This window comes from Salvia miltiorrhiza, chromosome 5 (genome assembly GCF_028751815.1).
Source record: "Salvia miltiorrhiza cultivar Shanhuang (shh) chromosome 5, IMPLAD_Smil_shh, whole genome shotgun sequence".
Lineage (NCBI taxonomy): Eukaryota > Viridiplantae > Streptophyta > Magnoliopsida > Lamiales > Lamiaceae > Salvia > Salvia miltiorrhiza.
Window position 1 is genome coordinate 26,472,357 of NC_080391.1, and position 18,721 is coordinate 26,491,077.

General features: G+C 40.3%; 2 protein-coding genes and 1 long non-coding RNA gene across 4 annotated transcripts; 2 read left to right on the forward strand and 1 right to left on the reverse strand.

Moving 5' to 3' along the window:
* The first annotated feature begins 2,101 nt into the window (after positions 1-2,101).
* Positions 2,102-4,213, forward strand: LOC131024288 (uncharacterized). Its single transcript, XR_009101739.1, has 3 exons — positions 2,102-2,364; positions 3,355-3,421; positions 3,837-4,213. It is a non-coding gene; the product is annotated as an uncharacterized LOC131024288 (long non-coding RNA).
* A 439-nt stretch (positions 4,214-4,652) lies between these two features.
* LOC131025722 (uncharacterized) lies at positions 4,653-8,786 on the reverse strand. The gene has a single exon (XM_057955514.1). It carries the CDS (start codon positions 8,784-8,786, stop codon positions 4,653-4,655), a length of 4,134 nt encoding a protein of 1,377 aa, XP_057811497.1.
* A 2,057-nt stretch (positions 8,787-10,843) lies between these two features.
* On the forward strand, positions 10,844-17,435 carry LOC131024289 (DEAD-box ATP-dependent RNA helicase 46-like). 2 transcript variants are annotated; one of them, XM_057953803.1, is made up of 8 exons: positions 10,844-11,079; positions 11,660-12,918; positions 13,118-13,345; positions 14,169-14,237; positions 14,765-15,034; positions 15,124-15,474; positions 15,626-15,903; positions 16,050-17,435. In XM_057953803.1, exons 2-8 carry the CDS (start codon positions 11,674-11,676, stop codon positions 17,059-17,061), a joined length of 3,453 nt encoding a protein of 1,150 aa, XP_057809786.1. In that variant the 5' UTR covers positions 10,844-11,079; positions 11,660-11,673; the 3' UTR covers positions 17,062-17,435. The 2 variants fall into 2 exon arrangements, with proteins under 2 accessions (XP_057809786.1, XP_057809787.1); XM_057953804.1 differs by having other exon boundaries at positions 10,845-11,079; positions 13,121-13,345.
* The last annotated feature ends 1,286 nt before the right edge of the window (positions 17,436-18,721 follow it).

Consider the following 18,721-nt stretch of genomic DNA (forward strand, 5'->3'; position numbering starts at 1 on the left):
CTTGGGCTCTATTTAGTTTAATTAAGTTTATGGGCTTATTATTTAGGTATGCCTAATACCTAGTATAAATAATAAGAAAGCCCTAAACCTAATCACTTGAGCATTAACGTGTGAGCAAAAAAAGAGAGAGTTATGTGAGAGCAGTGGGAGACGTAATTCCTAGAAGGTGGAAAGGACTTGAAGATCGTAGCCACCCTACGTCAAGTCTTGCCGTGGGAACAAGTTGGAAGATCAACACTGGAGTCTCTCATCGACGGATTTGCAAGTAAGTCTTGTTCACTTGTAATAGGCACGAATGGTTTTTGTATGTATTCGTTTGTTATCCGGAATTGGTCACGGGCACGTGAATCATATGTCAAAATATGGTTCATTCAACCTCCCCATTGGAGATACTCTTATGATATTAAGCGTTCCGTCAATCTTAAATAACATGTTTGTGCTAAAGTTATTGTAAACTAAACATATTAAGTATATTTAAATCATTCAAGCGCAAATCATTAAATTGTAATATATCTCCTACGTAAATGACAGTCTGAACATATATTTTGAAAATAAAAAAATGCTATACATATTGATACGTAACTTGTAATATCTAAAATGTTTATAATTTATAGTGTTCAAATATATTTTCATTGAAATTACATACATAAAACATGGTTTATAATCACAGTAATTACAAAAAACAAAAAAACATTATTGATCTTTATTACTCGATTGTGTCACTCGATTGAGTTCACCATTGAGTGACCATGAATCATCTGTAGTTTTGATCATTTTCTCGAGATTTGTTATGATATTAAGCGTTCCGTCAATCTTAAATGACATGTTTGTATTAAAGTTATATTGCAAAGTAAACATATTAAGTGTATTTAGATTATCCTAGTGTAAATAATTAAATTGTAATGTATCTCTTACATTATAAAAAAATATAAAAAAATCTTTTAAAATCTAAATTGAATACACTCAAGGTTTAATAATGTATAGCAATCAAAACGTTGCAATGATAGGAAAATGGGATTTTTTTACTATTGTTTGGATTTATGCCAGGTATATAGATTTATTGGTGCGATTTTTAAAAAATAAACACACTACTTTTAACCAAATCTCCAATTTAATTCTAGAGGTTTTAAAAAAATAAAATATTTTATTAAAATGCAATTTTATTAAGGAAGGAAAAAAAAAAAAAAAAAAGAGAACGCAAAAGCTAAACCATTGAGAGCACAGAAACGCAAACTAAGGGCCGGGCCTCATTAAAACCCTCCAACAGAAAACCCAATGGGAAAAACCGTAGGAGGGAAAAAGAGTACCCGTCTAGAAAAAGAAAAGAAAGAGGAGCGGAAAAGAAAGTTTCAGGAACTCCGGCCTAACCATCGTCCCTAAACTATCTCGGCTCAGGAAAAAAGAACAAAAGCAAACCACAAGACGTAGCCAGAAGGCCGGTGAGACGCCGTCGCCAACTGACCACCGAACGAAACAAACAGAAAGAGCAAGAGGCCGGTGATACGCCGTCGCCCATGCTCAAACAACGACCCGTGAGGAGTATGGCCGGTTAGATTCCGTCGCCTTAAACAATCCCACGAGCCTAAGTCTAAGAAAAGAGAGTACCGAAGAGAATCAGCAAAAGGGAGCCAGTTTAGGCCGGTGAGATGCCGTCGCCTAAACCGATAATGCTGAAAAATCCTCGTCCAGTAGTCAAGTCGAAAGGTTGTTGGACCGGTAAGATGCCGTCGCCACCAACCTTCCCTCCGCCTGTAACATCCCACATTTTATTATTATTTCTATTTTGAGATTTAATGATTTATTAAAATTCTAGAAAATAGTCTCTTTATGTTTTATTCTTGAGATTATGTGTAGGGGATTGCAGGAGTCTGAAATTGCGCCTAGATCAGATTTTATTATTGAGTTGATAATACAGATTTATTTATTTATTTTATTTGGGCCTTAGAATGAATTAATTTGTTGTATATAAATATTGGGCTTTAGTTATGTTAGTAGGCTAGGTATATGACCTACTTTAATTTTAATATTGGGCTTTAGTTATGTTAGTAGGCTAGGTATATGACCTACTTTAATTTTATCTGATATAATATCAGAACATCAGTATTTCCGTAATCAGTTCCGATAATTTAAATGAACCGTTCCTATCGCTGTGAACGTGTGAAAACCGTTCCGATTCCCTCTCCTTTTCTGAAAACTTGCACAAACGGTTTCACAAACTGATCGTCTGAAAATTCTCATTCTTCGACTTTATATTCTGCCATCTTCTTTTCTTTTCACAACCATTCAAAAGCTCTCAAAAATTCTCTCTGTTTAAGTTCTTCAAGTATTCAAGTTTTAGCTGTTGCCAGGAAATCAAGAAATCTGGTAAGATTGATTCTTAACCCTCTTAACATTCATGAGTTAATCCCAAATTCGGTATGATTCGAATTAGTCTCCTGATGAAGTTGAATTCTTATGATTTTTCAAGTACTTTTAAATTTTCGGGAGAGAGATTACTTGTTTAATATTGGTATTGTTTGTCTTTTTACAAAAGTAAAAGCTTGTAAACTGAAATAAATATTTTGGGTTGGTCGAATTTATTCCTTTTGAGACTACCTATTACTAGTTTATATTTGCTAAAATGTCTCACAATTAGTCCTGATTTCAATAAACTGGGAAAATTTCTTTTGGCGATGATTTTAATTTAAAACTAATGGTTTTGAATTTATTAATATTTTTATTAAATTATAGTTAATAGTCATTATATGAGTTTATTTCTCTTTCACGTGATGGCCTGCAAATTTGATCAATTAAATGACTTTAAGTTATTTTGGATTTTGATGAGTCAAAGTCAGATTATATTATATATGGATAGAGTTTATAATACACAAGTTTGAAGCAATTGTTAGATATATTAATATATAAGAAAAATAGAGATTTATGAATATCTTGTTTTGAACTCATACTGTTATAGTTGTTTTGACAATTTAATTATTAGTGGAGCATATATGTGCCGTCTGGTTGTAGAGTTAGGATGGAGAAGTGTTTCCTTTATTTTTATTTTTATTTTACTTTATAATTTTCATTATCGTTTTTAAAAAAAAATGATTAAAAATTTGTATTTGTTAACAAGTTATAATTCTTTTAATTTACTACATAGCAGACTTCATGTTTTTATTTTAAGAACTCAGTACGTTAGATTTATTGTTTCAGAATTGGTTTAATTTCATAACTATTCTGATTAGAGTAATGGTTAGTTACTGTATTAGTTTTGCTCAAAGATATTGAAGTAATTATATTAGTTTGATTGTTCTATAGAATTTTAGTTAAAGTTTAGTAAGACCTATATTAAAGTAATCGTATTTATGTGACTAGGTGCGGCGCAATTAGGATCTCTATCCCCGAGTTAAGCATTAGTCAAGTTTACTACCAAGGATTTGAGGTGGGTAAAATAAAGAAAATTCTTTTATTTCAAGTTAAATTCCGCAAGAAAATGTTTAAGTTATTTATTGTGAAAGTTATTTTATGTCCAACGTGTTTACATATGCTATGATTTATGAATGAGATTATGATGTGAGCATATAGCAATATGCAAAGTTTATGTTCCTGTGCACAGTTGAAGTGATATGTCCCATATGTTCATACTTCCTTAAGTGTTGTATTGAAATGTGGTTGAAGTTATATCCCATATTTCCTCTCTTGTTATTAATTGAGCAAGTTGTTGGTTTATGGTTGAAGTTATGATTTTATATTTCATATGCTATGTTTCACGTTTGGACAAAGTAAAAGTTAGTTATGAATTCCCCCTCACTGAGTATATTTAAAATACTCACCCCACTTTGTTAAAACATTTTCAGGCGAGGAGCAAGGAGATGCGTGATGGATGTGTGTGGTGCTTAGGATATTTTAATCATGCTTTCTATAGTGTTATTAAAGACTCTTTATTGGTTAAGGAAAATTTGGGATTTAAAGTTTAGTTTATTTTGATGGTAAATTTTTAAGAGTTTCTAGTGAATCATATTTGACTTTCTTATATAATGTTAGGTACTTTGATCATTTAGTGTTATGTTTTCTATCTAATGTGTATGGTATTTTTCTAAAAATGATATTTGGTCGATTTACTTTTGATTATTAGGTTCTCTACAGGGTTTTGAAATTAGATTATTTGAGTTTGTTAATATTTTTACGAAAATACTATATGATATTTAATTAGATCAAAGTTTATATTTAGGGTGTTACACCGCCTATCCGCCATCATCCAACAACAAAACCGAACGAGAAGTCCCCAACGAGAAAGCAAAGTAATGCGGTCGGTTAAATGCCGTCGCCGCACAACCTTATGCCCTCCATCACCAGACCTCCCGTAAAACCTCCCAACAAAGCTCCACCACCTCCAGCCTGCCTGTCGGCCCATCCAAACGAGGATTCTCCCAAAGCAGCAACTACACAGCCACCACGTGTTTGAGAAAATGTCCATAAACTTAAACCCAAAGCAGAAACCTTCCGAATGCCAAAAATCGCTCTTATTCCGAGCAAAAGCCATGAACTCACGTAAGTGCAGCAAAGAGCACCAGCCAAGACCGACAGAAACCATCGCCCCATGCCAAAACAGCTCCACAAAATCCAAACCGCCAGGTGTTTGTCGAAAGTCCTCACTGAAGAACACAAGCACCTTATTTTTGCCGTACATAGCTATGCACCGAAAGATCCCTAATAACAGCATCATGAATCAGCGAAATGTTGTGAGTCCATCGTCCCTCGGGAGTGTGAGGGCTGGCCATAATGTCCGCAGGAACATTCCCTTCTATAAAAATATGAGTTATTCTAAAATCCATATGCTCAAGAAACGAAAGAGCTCTTTTCCACGTAGCTTGAAATCTCCAAGGAACTTTGCTTGATTTAGTTGAGAGAGTGTTCACCACGTATGCCGAATCCACTTCAAACCAAATTTTGGTCCAGCCGCAATGATGAGCAAAATTGATAGCAGTAATAATACCTAAAAGCTCCGCCTCAAAAGCGTAGCCCGTACCTCCTTCCACATGGAAACAGCCCCTTACAAAGCCTCGCCAATCTCTGAAAACTCCCCCTGCACAAATACGACCTGGCGTTCCAACCGCCGAGCCATCCGTATTTGCTTTAATCCAAGCAAACGCAGGCGACGACCAAAACACCGAAGTGAACTCCGGCGGCGGCCGTTGATGAACTTTAACACCCAACTTTCGAATAATTAAGTAGTCCGCCCACGTGTTGTTAATACAACCCAGTTTGGAAAAAGAGGTATCCACTTCCAAAAACGTCGACTTGATAAAGCTAAGAATAGCACGGCTCTGGAAATCAACACCATCAAAATGGCTTTTATTCCGCGCATTCCAGATCGCCCAGATCACCGAAACAATTCCAAGTTTCCATAACACATTAATTTGTGAGCTCCACTTTATAGACCAAGAAAAGATGAGAAAGCTATGAATGTCAATACAGTTTCTCCCCTCCATCTGATTGAACCAGCCCAGGAACTTCGTCCAGACAGGTTGAACTTTGTTGCACGACCAAAAAACATGACTCATATCTTCAGCCTCCTGAAAACAAAGGGAGCAATAGTTGGGAGAAACCAGACCTTGTCGAATGAGTTTATCCCGAGTAGGCAACCGGTTTAGAATAACTCTCCAACAAGTGATGGAACGTCGAACAGGAATGTAGCTTTCCCACAGCCAACGACCCCACGAAACACAAGGGAAACGGTGACAATTAGAATCAAAAGCAAGAGCAGACGTAACTTCCCCATGCACCGAAGGTTTCCATAATCTGACATCCTCCTCATCACCAATAGGCAGGAGTAAAATATCGCAAACAATGTAAGGGAACTTTTCGATAAAATCTTGCGAAAAGTGCCAGACTCCGTCATAAAAATAATTGTCCACCGTTTGATTTAATCTTGAGCGCATAAAATTCAGCAAATTAATCTTATCGGCAATGCTGTAGCCGAGCCAGTCGTCATGCCAGAAGTACACCGACGAGCCTTTTCTAAGCAAGCAGTAGGAGTCATTAATGAGGTCAGGTATGATACGCCTTATTCCAACCCAAACCGAGGATGTTAAGAAATCCGACCGTGGCCTAGCCACGTCATTCAGATATTTGTTCTTCATCAGATCGAACCCAAACTGGCTTCCCACAATCACTTTCCAAGCAAGTTTCATAAGGAAAGAATCATTCATCATGTGAAACGATCGAATCCCAAGACCTCCTTCCTCTTTAATTGCACAAACACGCTCCCAACTAACAGCACAAGACGGCTTTTTGTTAATGTTACCCATCCAAATGAAATTTCTGCAAGATCTATCTAGCTCCTTGAGAAGAGAGCTAGGCCATTTATAGAGCATCATCGTATGCACTATAGAGCTCTGAATAACAGAACGGACGAGGCAAATACGCCCAGCAATAGAGACTTGGGAGCCTTTCCAACGCGAGAACTTGTTAATAATCCTATCCTTTATAGCGGCGAGATGAATCGCCTTAGGCCTTCCAACAAACAAAGGGGCTCCCAAATAAATAAAAGGCAATTGTCCCACACGAAAGTGAAGAATCCTGCCAATCTGTCTTTGGTAGCTTAACGGAACTCCTTTAGCGTAAAAGATATGCGACTTTTCCTGGCTGCAAACTTGTCCCGAAAGCTCCCCATATCTCTGCAAAATGTTACGAATCATTCTAGCATTTTTAGTTGTAGCCTTGCAAAACAAAAGAATGTCATCCGCATATAACAAGTGAGAAGGGAAAACGCTCGCACGGCTCATTTTCATCGGCGTTAAGCAATTATCTTCGACCGCCTTGAGAAACATACAGCTAAGAACATCTTCAGCTATGCCGAATATAATAGGCGAAAGAGGGTCTCCTTGTCTTACCCCACGAGAGCAGGCGAAGTAACCAAAAAGTTGCCCGTTGTACAGGATAGAGAGGCGGGCAGACCCAAAGATAGTAGACAGCCAATCCAGAAAACGCTGGTCAAAACCCATAGCCTCCATAGCACACCGGATAAAACGCCAGTTCAGCGTATCGAAGGACTTTTTAATATCCACTTTACAAGCCATATTCCTGCCTTTGCATGAACGATTCATGCAGTTAATACCTTCCGAGCCGAGCATAATGCAGTCATGAATCAAGCGACCACGAATAAAACCAAATTGATTTGGTGAAACACATTCAGCCGCCACCGCACTGAGTCTAGTTGCCAGAATCTTAGAGAGGATTTTAAAGAAAAAGTTGGATAGGACAATAGGTCTTAAGTCCGCCACCGTTTCGACTACCTCTTTTTTGGGTATAAGAATCAACGTGTTGGAATTAAGGCCATGAGGAAGATAGTTCTTGTTAAAGAACGTTCTAACAGCGAAGAAAATGTCCGCTTTGATGATCTCCCAGCAATGTTGAAAGAAGACTCCAGTGAAGCCATCAGGGCCGGCTGCACTATCACCCCCCAAATCAAAGACCACGGCCTTAATTTCATCATCCAGCGGAATACAAGTGAGAAGAGTATTTTGCACCTGAGAGACTGACTTATTCACCAAATGTCTCACATCATCAATCGTGACCGCACTACCAGTCGAATCGGCAAACAGATTGGAAAAATAACGAACAATGTGCGCGGCAATCTCATCTTGATCAAAAGAATCCATCCCATCAATTTTTAATTGAGGAATAATGAGCTGCTTTCTTCGAGCTTTGATCGAGTTGTGGAAGAAACTCGTGTTTCTGTCCCCGTCATTTAACCAACGAATCCTACTCTTCTGTTTCAGTAATAAGTCTTTGCGCAGCAGCGTCGTACTCAAACGAGCTTGAGCCTCAACTTCTGCATCAAAGAGAGTGTCCGAATACCCATCAGTCGAAATATTTTTTTGAATCCTCTCCAAATCACTCTGAAGCTGATTAATATCCACGTCCACATGCCCAAAAACCTCTTTGTTCCAACCTTTAAGACTCGAGCGCAACCTTTTTAACTTCACCATAACCTTCAGAAGAGGACAAGTAATGTTAATATTCGCGTGCCAAGACACTTTCACAAACTCCCGAAAATCCTGATGAGTCAACCACATATTGAGGAATTTAAAGGGCTTCCTGTTCACAATAGCTCTCTCCATACATTGGAGAATGAGAGGCGAGTGGTCAGAAGAAAACCTTGGCATAACATGAATATTAAGAGAATCCCACAAGTTAGCAAAATCCGAAGTGAACAAACCACGGTCCAAAACGGATTCTACATGAGACGGCAGATTGCGTCTACCACACCACGTAAAAAAAAGCCCCGTAGTGTTGGCTTCGATTAGCCCCGAAGCAGCAATAAAATCTCCAAACTCCCTGCACGAAGTACCGTTAGGCAGACAAGTGCTCTTTCTTTCATGAGCACCTTTAACTGCATTAAAATCTCCTATAATAATCATTTTCTCCACCATATTATTCAACAAATCAATCCACAAATGGCGCCGTTCAGTGTGCATGTTCTCTCCATGAATAAAAGCCGCCCGGAAAGATATGTTCTTCCAAGTGCAATCCACAATGATAGTTTGACTGGAAGCAAAAACCAAAGAAGCAGCAACATTCGGCGCCGCACAAACCCAGATATTTGAGCTTCGACCTGGCCGGAAATTTTGAAAAATCGGAGAAAGACCGATAGAGTTCCAAAATGCAACAAGAATTTTGGAAAAAACATTCTTAGGTTCATAAATGCCCATAAGAATCGGATGAAATCTCTTACAGTGATCATGAAGTGCTCGACGAGTTTCCTCATTGAGCCCCCTAACATTCCAAGAAAAAATATTCATTGGATATTGATGTCCGCTGCTGAGGAAAAATCCTCATTCTCGACTTCATCAGCCCAACTTTGATTGACAACGTTAGACATAGTGCGCATGTGTGGGCTATTGGAAGAATCAATCACAAAATCCCGAGGATTTCTCCCTGCTGCATGAGCCAATCTCAACTGTTCGTTAACAACGTCGCTCCCCGTCTTACTTGACTCATGCTTATGTTGGCTCTTACTTGATTCCCCCGCTTTAGTCTTCTTATTCTTGAACAAATCCTTGCCCATTGGAACCTGTTTAGCAGTAGAACGCAACACTCTTTTGAAGGGCACCTGCTCCGTAGCTTTACCAATCGCCGTGTCCATTTTTGCTTGAAACTTTGAAGCTTCAATTTTTTTTGCGGCAGAGATTTTTTCCTTCTCTTTGACCCATTCTATCTCTTCATTAACAAGGTTGTGTACCGCGTCCACAAATTGGGATTCTGTCATATTTTTCCCAGCATCCGGATTTGGCGGCGACTGTTCCTCTTCAACTTCATCGCTGGTAACTAGCCCCTCAACTAAGGCTTGCTGCTCCTTGTTCACGCCAGCAGGCGTGTCAACTTCCTTTGCTGGTCCTTCCTGAGGCAATGTTATGTCGATATTATCTTCTTTAGTATTGTCTTCCAGAGGGATATTCTCTGACTCCACCACCTCAAGAGCTTCGAAAGAATTTTTTGTTGAAACTTCCGGTGCCTTAACACTCTGCCAAGACTTCCCACTGGCCTTATTTTCCAAATTCTGTTCTGTCCCAGCAGTGTTCTTTTTCTCCTTCCTAGCAAGATCCTTGTGGTGTTCTTCGAAACCCTGATTCTCAGTATTGTCCTTATTATTCCTGCATTTGTCTGAAGAGTGACCCACTTTTCTGCAAATACCACAGAAGTACGGAAGGTTTTCGTAAACAAATTCAATGTCAAAAGAGGCCGACCCCCTATTTACTTTTAGAGTGTATATGATTTCTTTCGTCATATCAATCTCCATAAGGACTCTGGCAAAGTGGCCCACCGATCCCAGAAAGGTCGAGCCATCGATTTTGATTGGCGATCCAACCGATCGTGCTATTCCCGAAATTATCTCCGGATGCCATATCTCATGAGGTAGATAATAAATCCGCATCCATACTTGTGATAAAGCCGCGGATTCCTTGTAGGGATTGAAGAGAGGAGTCCATTCACGGATTTTGAGAAAACCAGTCCTTAGCTTCCAGAAGGCTTTAGATTTGGCCAGGGCTAAATCTCTTTCCCCAGAGAACCTTAGCGTAAAAAAGCCCTTGCCAATAGGGATCACCTGCCAGGGATCAGATATGTTCCAGATGGATTGAAGTTCCGTTTGAATATCCTTCGCAGCTCTTGGCGAATCCCCTTTTTGTAATATGAGTCTTGCGTGAAGCGCAAATTTAAAATTCTGAAGTTGTTCTTGGTAAAGATCATCTGGAACGTCAAACGTGAGAACGTTATTTTTCTTAATCGGATGTAGAGAGCAAAAGTCCTGTGCTAAAACATCCGGCGGCTTGGCAGAAGCATCCTTGAGTTTCGAAGAATAAGAAACCCTAGTCGTGTTAGGGTTTGGCGGCGTAGGGAGTTTATTACCAGGGTCGGAATCTTTCATGACAGCCTTTTCCGAAGAGACAGCAGGAGTATCCTTCCGATTCTTCGAGTTTTTGTTACTACCCAACGGATCCATCAAAGGTGCCTCACTTGGCGACGATCTAGAGAAGTTGTTCGAGACAGCAGGAAAATCACGATGCGAGGAAAACTCCATGGGAGGCAGCTTCCGGCGAATCCACAGCCCCCGACGTCAAGATCAGCGGGAGAGAGCTTTGGAGGCGGCGTAGGGTTTCATTGCTCCGAAAACCAGCCCAACAATATCATAGTACTTAAGATCGTTTCTATAATTAAAGTGAAAATCAAAATAAAATATTTTATACTAACAAGTAACAAATACTACAAATTTTGAATCGATATCTATAAAATAAACTTTTTAGATGGTTAAAGCGATAAAAAGATACGAAGAGATATTATTTCGCATATCTTAATTATCATTAGGTTATCATTCAAGGGAGGGGGCAGTTTCACAAGTAGAGCGTGACAGGTGATTATTTCCCGCTTTGAACCCTAACCCAACCATTTGCAACAAAAATAAGCCTTGTTCTAGCTCCTCAATCCTCATACAACTCTAGCTTCCTCCCTCCGCAACAACGGGATTCAATAATTTTCCTATTTCAAGGGGCGGAATTGAACAGATTTGTTTCTGCAGCTCGGGCTCTCTCTATAGAGGTGAGTGTGTTTTATTCCCAATAAAATTCGTTGATGGTTGCTGTCTTGTTGCTCGATTACAATTTGTAAACCCTGGTTAAACATGTTGATGAGATGGGTAAAGAATCGATGAGAAAAGGCTGAATTCAAAGAGATATATTCGTTTTATCAGCACTCTACTGAAGTACTTAGGGTTATGAATTGTTTCATTAGCGACTCATTACATTTATTGTGTTATTGGGCTGCTGTTTTTAGAGATTGGTTTGTTCGCACGAGTTTGGATTTGATTTTGATTCTTTGGCGGCTAATTATGGGTGGTTGGTGTGAGTTTGATCAACATTCTTTGTTATATATTTAGTTATTTCAGCTGTTAGGCGAGCTTCAGTTTCAAATACTTATACCTCTGATATGAACAGAAATCTTGTTTTACAGTTTTTTGATGATGATCAGATCAGTTTTGCTCTCACTCTTACTTCTTTAAAAAGAATGTTCAATTTTCATGTTTCATTCTTGGAACCAGGAACTAGGAACTATGTTACTACAATTGTTATAATCATGTATATGTTTCTAGTTTTGATGTTGAGATCATTATATGTTGTAGCTAGTTGAACTAGAATGGCCACTGCCGAGGCATCGCCTAGCACACTTGGGCCCAGATATGCTCCAGATGATCCAACTCTACCTGAACCTTGGAAAGGATTAATTGATGGAAGTACGGGTCTTTTATATTACTGGAATCCTGAGACGAATGTTACGCAATATGAAAAACCCACATCTCTACCGCCTCCTTTGCCACCTGGGCCACCTCCTAAGATGAATCCTATCCCAGGTGCTAGAGCATCACAGTCAGAGAATGTTCAAACCCCTCAAAGTCAGCAGACTATACAGGCCGCACATCCTTCACATGGACAGATGCTGAGCTCGGGGTCTCATTTGGGGCCTACAATGCAACATGGTTATTTGGCTCTAGAGCAAGTGAGACCTCAAATGCCGCAACAACCTGGTCAACAAGTCCCGTCTCAGTTGGGACAAGGGCAACAGGGACATCCGCAGTCAATGCAACTAATGTCAATGCAGCCAGGGCATCAAGCTCCTTATCCTTTTATGCAGCCAATGCCGCATGTTCAACAGGGACAAATGTACCCTGGTGCACAGATGGGACCTCCACATGGTTTCCAGTTCACACATCAACATCCACAATATACAATGCATCAACAGAACATGCCCTCACAAGGGCTACAAAGTTCCTCGGAACAGTCTCAACATCTAATTCAGGGGCAGCAGTTGCCTCAAAAACAAGAACATAAGATTGAACATGGCCAGAGAGATGATACTGATTCTCATCAAGGAAGACAGCCGGGGTTTTCTCCAGCACAGCAGCATTTGATGCAAGGACAGCAATTTCCTCATCTCCGAGAGCAGAAAGCTGGAATTCCTCATAGAGATGATGTTGAGTTTCAGCAAGTAAACCAGGCTGGTTTTTCACCAGCTCAGATTCAGCAAATTGGGACACCAATTCAAAACTTGCCACCAAAGAAGAGCATTCAATCAAATCAAAATACACAGTTTGGTGGATCGTTTGTCAACGTGCAACCAAACAACCCATCAGCGCATTTGCAGCAAACAGGGACAGAGTTGACACACCCACAACATGTTTCTAGGTTTCAAAATCAGATGGGCTCAGGTACGATGCATGGCCAGCAGCAGAACCCGCCGCCTGTTGGATCAAATATGCCCTATGAAGAAAACCAATTTGGAAGACCTAAAAATGAATATCTTTATAACACCTCCAAAGATCTCAATGTGGTACCTAATCAGCCCCCAAAGCTTGCGCCATTGCCCATGACCAGAAACCAGCAGGTGCGTTAGTTTGGATACAAGAAGCAGCATGTTTTAAATGAATAATTTCATAGCTGACTTGGATATGCATAGGAAGCATGCTTTATTTTATGCTTTCTTTGTAATGTTGCACTTTATGCTTTATACTACATGATTGCAAAAACACTGAGTTTGAAGCTTGATGATGCTGGTTGACTGATTCCGTGGTTCTTACTTTTAGCAGGACCCCAGAATTGGTGACTTCCCTTCTCAAAACATTGCACCAAGTCTTCCAGGGAGATTGAATGCCGGGCCTCCTTTGCCTGGTGGCTTTGGTCATTCCCCAGGTGGCCCTCAATTTCCAAACACTGCTATTGTGAGGCCTCCTGTAGCTATGATTGGACCTTCGGATCCTATTCATTTATCAGCAGCAGAAATTTATCGTCAAAAGCACGAAGTTACAGCCTCGGTTTGTATTCTTATGAATCACTGACTCTACTTTTGCTAACGTAGTGCATTCAATTGTTTGGAACGACTAAACGATGATGGAACATTATGAGTGACTATTCAGTCTCGTCAAATAATTCTTCAGTTTGTCTATATAGAAATGCTGAATTATGGAATTAGAGTTTCTTCGGATAAATGTTTGGGCTAGTTTTCAAATAGAAGTGGCTGCAGATAGTTAGCATCAACAAAGTGGAAAAAGTTATGAATCTGATACTGAAAAAGCATCATGTCATTCATAAAGTCTAAAGCTAATAAAATAGAATTGAGGAAATGCTAGTTCACCTGATTCATGCATATATATATATAGGGTGTGGTTTTATGGAGAATGCTATATATTTAGAGAATGGGGAATGACGAATAAATCAATAAATTTTCTAAATAAACCAATAAAACTCATGAACAGACATATCTATTTAATATGTTAAAAAACACGCCCGCTCCAAGATTTGAACCCAGGCGGAAATGTCTGTTCATGCGGAACCTTGATTTATTCAGAAAAATTATTGACTTATTCGCTTGCTCGCAGATTCATTCTCTATTCTCTTAATATATAACATTCTCTATTGAACCTTTCTCTCTCTCTCTCTCTCTCTATATATATATATATATATATTATATCTGCTTGGTGCATTCTCTCTCCCCCGCTTTTTCTCTCTTGTTCTTCGTCTTCTTCTCTTTTTGGCTTTTTCAATTATATGTATATATTTTTTTAAATCTTTAGGATGTTTGTCTGTCCGTTTTAGTCAGAACTTGTATGTTGACAATACTTGATTTAAAATATTCAGGGCGAAAATGTTCCTCCTCCATTTATGACATTTGAGGCTGCTGGGTTTCCGCCGGAGTTACTGCAGGAGGTAAGTAGTAGAATCTACATTTGTTTAACTCTAATGGTAATCCATGAAAGAATTTTCCCCTTCTTGTTTCATTCACAAAATTCATTCTTTTAGCTCATCATTTCTAACTTGTCGCAGGTGCGATATCTGCTCCGGAGGAGGAGCACATGTCGTACGCTGCAGTGCTATGCTCATATCTATGCAACAACTATTCTGAGTTTTTGAGGCTGCAAAATGGATTGTAGGAGCCTTTCTATAGCACTACTGCTTCATCCAATTCACACTATATGTGACTGGGATTTGTAGCTTATTGGCTCAGCTTCTTCTCTTTTATTTGATCCATTTTTTGCCTCGAGTTGCTTCAGTAAGCAACTGCACACCTTTGAATTTTGTTGAGCATTCATTTTGTTTCCTTGTGTTCAGTTTGTTTCTCTTTTTCTCCAACATCTTATGATTAGTGTAGGCTCAACTAGCCATATTATATTGAGTTGCATGCCGTCTTAGCTATCTATCTTATCGAGCCTTGTTTTCTACTTATATGATTACAGATGCATGCTGCTGGTTTTGCTGCTCCTACACCGATTCAGGCACAAACATGGCCTATTGCCGAACAGAATAGAGACATAGTTGCTATTGCAAAGACGGGTTCTGGGAAAACACTGGGATATTTGATCCCAGCATTCTTTCACCTTAGGAAACTACGTAACAATCCTCAGAACGGCCCAACTGTGTTGGTATTGGCCCCAACACGGGAGCTTGCCACTCAAATCCAGGATGAAGCAATTAAATTTGGTCGATCATCTAGAGTCTCTTGCACGGTATAAAGTCTGTCCGTTTATTATTTTTCTATAAGTACAGTTACATTTTCAAATGGTTCAATGGGATGAGTGACTTGTTCCATTTTCAGTGTTTGTATGGTGGTGCTTCAAAAGGCGCTCAATTGAAAGAGCTAGATCGTGGAGCAGATATTGTTGTGGCAACTCCTGGTCGGCTCAATGATATCCTTGAAATGAAGAGGATCGACTTTAGGCAGGTCTCCCTCCTTGTTCTTGATGAGGCTGATAGAATGCTGGACATGGGATTTGAGCCTCAAATTCGCAAGATTGTCAATGAGATTCCTCCAAGAAGGCAAACTCTTATGTACACTGCAACATGGCCCAAAGAAGTTCGAAAAATTGCAAGTGACCTTCTTGTGAATCCTGTTCAGGTTAATATTGGAAGTGTTGATGAACTCGCTGCAAATAAGTCCATTACACAGGTATTTTGCAACGATTCTATTGATCATTGTAATTAGAACCAAATTTTACTTATTTTTGGGTCTTATAGCCTCTAATTTATAACTGGAATTGGATTTTCCCTTTTTTCGTAGTTTTTTTCCTTCCATTCATGAAAGATTTTCTTCTTTGCAGCATGTGGAATTAGTCCCTGAAATGGACAAACAGAGACGCTTGGAGCAAATTCTTAGATCCCAAGAACCTGGCTCCAAAGTCATTATATTCTGTTCCACTAAAAAGTTGTGTGACCAGCTCGCACGAAGTCTTGGGCGCAATTTTGGTGCTGCTGCAATTCATGGAGACAAGTCCCAGGGGGAGAGAGATTGGGTTTTGAATCAATTTCGGAATGGACGGTCTCCAGTTCTTGTTGCCACTGATGTTGCTGCGCGGGGGCTTGATATAAGAGATATAAGGTCAGGAACTTCTGCATTAGTTCTCATGTCTGGACTTCGTTGGGTTAAATCAGACACCTTAGATGAAACATTTAAATACACGTCTTCTTGCTTTTCATCACTAGCTCTGTTCTTAGTTACGCTGTTTGTTTTTTAATATCACCCAGGGTAGTGATCAATTACGACTTCCCTACTGGAGTTGAAGACTATGTTCATCGCATTGGACGAACTGGGAGAGCTGGTGCTACGGGGATCTCATTTACATTTTTCTCAGAGCAGGACTGGAAATATGCTCCTGACCTTGTTAAACTTTTGGAGGGTGCCAACCAAGTTGTGCCTCCTGAAATAAGGGACATAGCAGTACGTGGTGGGCCTGGGTTTGGCAAGGATCGTGGCATGATGAATCGTTTTGAGCCTGCTGATGGTGGTGGTGGGCGTTGGGATTCTGGTGGCCGTGGTGGCCGTGGTGGGATGAGAGATGGCGGTTTTGGAGGACGTGGAGGGATGAGGGATGGTGGTTTTGGTGGACGGGGTGGAATGAGAGATGGTGGGTTTGGAGGGCGTGGAGGGATGAGAGACAGCGGCTTTGGAGGGCGTGGGGGCATGAGGGATGGGAATTTTGGTGGTCGTGGTGGTGGGAGGGATGACAGCTTTGGCGGTCCCTCAGGTTCTCGGGTTGGTTGGGACAGAGGTGGCCGTGGTGGACACGATCGTCTCAATAATTTTGATGGACGAGGACGTGGTAGAGGGCGGGGACGAGGAAGATTTGATAACAACCGAAGAGACAACAACTCAGACCGAAGTAGGGGTAGGAGTTTCAGCCGCAGTCCTGATAGAGTTCGAACATGGGATGTTAGTCGAAGCTCAAGTAGAAGTAGAAGCAGAAGCCGGGGCAGGAGCAGGAGTTATAGCAGAAGTCGTAGCCGGAGCAGAAGTTGGTCACACAGCCGCAGTCCAAGGAGCAGCCGCAGCCGCAGCCCAAGATACAATCGAAGCCGGAGTCGAAGCTACGAGAGATACGAGAGAAAACCAAGGAAATCCAAGTTTGATCAGATGGAACCAGATGCTGGAATTGGAACGTTGCCAATTGCTCCAGTTGCATCAGAACCCGGTGCAGCCATTGATCTCAGCCTCCCCATCGGGGCGGCCGTGCCGAGCGACCCACCATCGGAGCCATAGGGGTATGCGGATGGTCGAGTTCAACAGTCTCTCACTCTCTCTTGAAGTTGTTCCAAGAAGTTGTCCTTGGAAGAATCTGACAGTTTTGGGGTTGGCTTGAAACTAGTATCCGATTTCGCGCTTACTATTTACGCGGGGGATATTATATGATTATTATTCTAGGGAATTAATGCATTCTAGCACTAGATTTTTTAATATTTCAATTCTGGTGTTATATTATATACATATATAATATATGTATATCCCCTAAAATTTTCAGCCTATCTATTGACTGCATGCATTTATTTATTGCAAACTTGCCTGTAAGAATTGTCGAGGTTTTTCAATAGTTTACCGACGCTGCTGGGAATGCTCTCTTCTGTTTCTTGGTTTTATTTGTGTGGTCTTTTTTTTCAATGTAATATGTCATTTTTATTATTCGTATGGGTGGAATATTCGAAATATCCTATCTTGATATATTTTTATTGAAATTGGATATCGTGTATTGGAATTGCATAAATTAATTGTAAACGTGATGGTTTAAATGACAGTCTGGATTTAACTTATGTACAAATTAACAAGTTAATTTTTTTCACAAGAATTTGGGTACAATTAGAATAATGTTATTTATATGATTTGAGTTGGGATACGAGTTCGGGTCAGGGTACGAGTTAGAGTTTAAATGAGAGTGTCGGATTGACCCGCAGTCAAAATAATGTTATTTATACGGTTTGAGTTAGGATATGAGTTCGGGTCAGAGTCTAGATGAGAGTGCAATTCGATGAGGGTGCAATTCGATTATACGGTAAACTCGATTGTACTAAAAACCTCCTCAATTTTTTATTTATTTTTATTGTATATTAGTGGAAGGGATAGACGTGCCCAAGCGTCATTAATCTCCAATAAATTAAAATTGTGCATGCAAGGGATCACCTTTATGGCCCCCCTTACATAGTTTCTTACTGTTACTTTTTAGATATGAAATCGACACATTTCATTTTAAATGTAAAGCTGCTTATTTAACAATATTTTATTCTTAGATATTTGTAATCATTATTTAAAGAAACAATAGGGCCGGATGACCCTATTGGTGATTGAAACTTAAATTTTGTCCACAAAATTTAAAACATCAATATTTGGCCATCTTTTATGTGCTCTACCTAATTTACCCTTTAACCCAATAGATCCAACAACTTTCTTTGACCCGGATCCAAATTTAGGGATTAACCCATGCCTTGTCTACCCCCAGACCCCGACCCCACCCACCCCCCTACCACCCACCCCAAGCCAAAAAAAAATTTTTTTTTTTTTACTTCCCCTGCTTGTCTACCCCCCAGACCCCGACCCCACCCACCCCCACCCACCCAGCCACCCCCCCCACCACCCACCCCCAAGCCAAAAAAAAAAATTTTTTTTTTTACTTCCCCTGCCTTGTCTACCCCCCAGACCCCAGACCCCCGACCCCACCCACCCCCACCCACCCCCCCACCACCCAACCCCAAGCCAAAAAAAAAATTTTTTTTTTACTTCCCCTGCCTTGTCTACCCCCCCAGACCCCCGTCCCCACCCACCCCCCACCCAACCCCCCACCCACCCACCCCCCAAGCCAATTTTTTTTTTTTTTTACTTCCCCTACCTTGTCTACCCCCCAGACCCCAGACCCCCGACCCCACCCACCCCC

What these genes read in the sequence shown, in the direction of transcription:
- LOC131025722 (XM_057955514.1), bottom strand. Translation starts at nt 8,786, where the DNA reads ATGAATATTTTTTCTTGGAATGTTAGGGGGCTCAATGAGGAAACTCGT.
- LOC131024289 (XM_057953803.1), top strand. Translation starts at nt 11,674, where the DNA reads ATGGCCACTGCCGAGGCATCGCCTAGCACACTTGGGCCCAGATATGCT. An exon ending in AGCACGAAGTTACAGCCTCG is followed by an intron (nt 13,346 to 14,168) that starts GTTTGTATTCTT and finishes TAAAATATTCAG; the next exon opens with GGCGAAAATGTTCCTCCTCC. An exon ending in CTTGATATAAGAGATATAAG is followed by an intron (nt 15,904 to 16,049) that starts GTCAGGAACTTC and finishes AATATCACCCAG; the next exon opens with GGTAGTGATCAATTACGACT.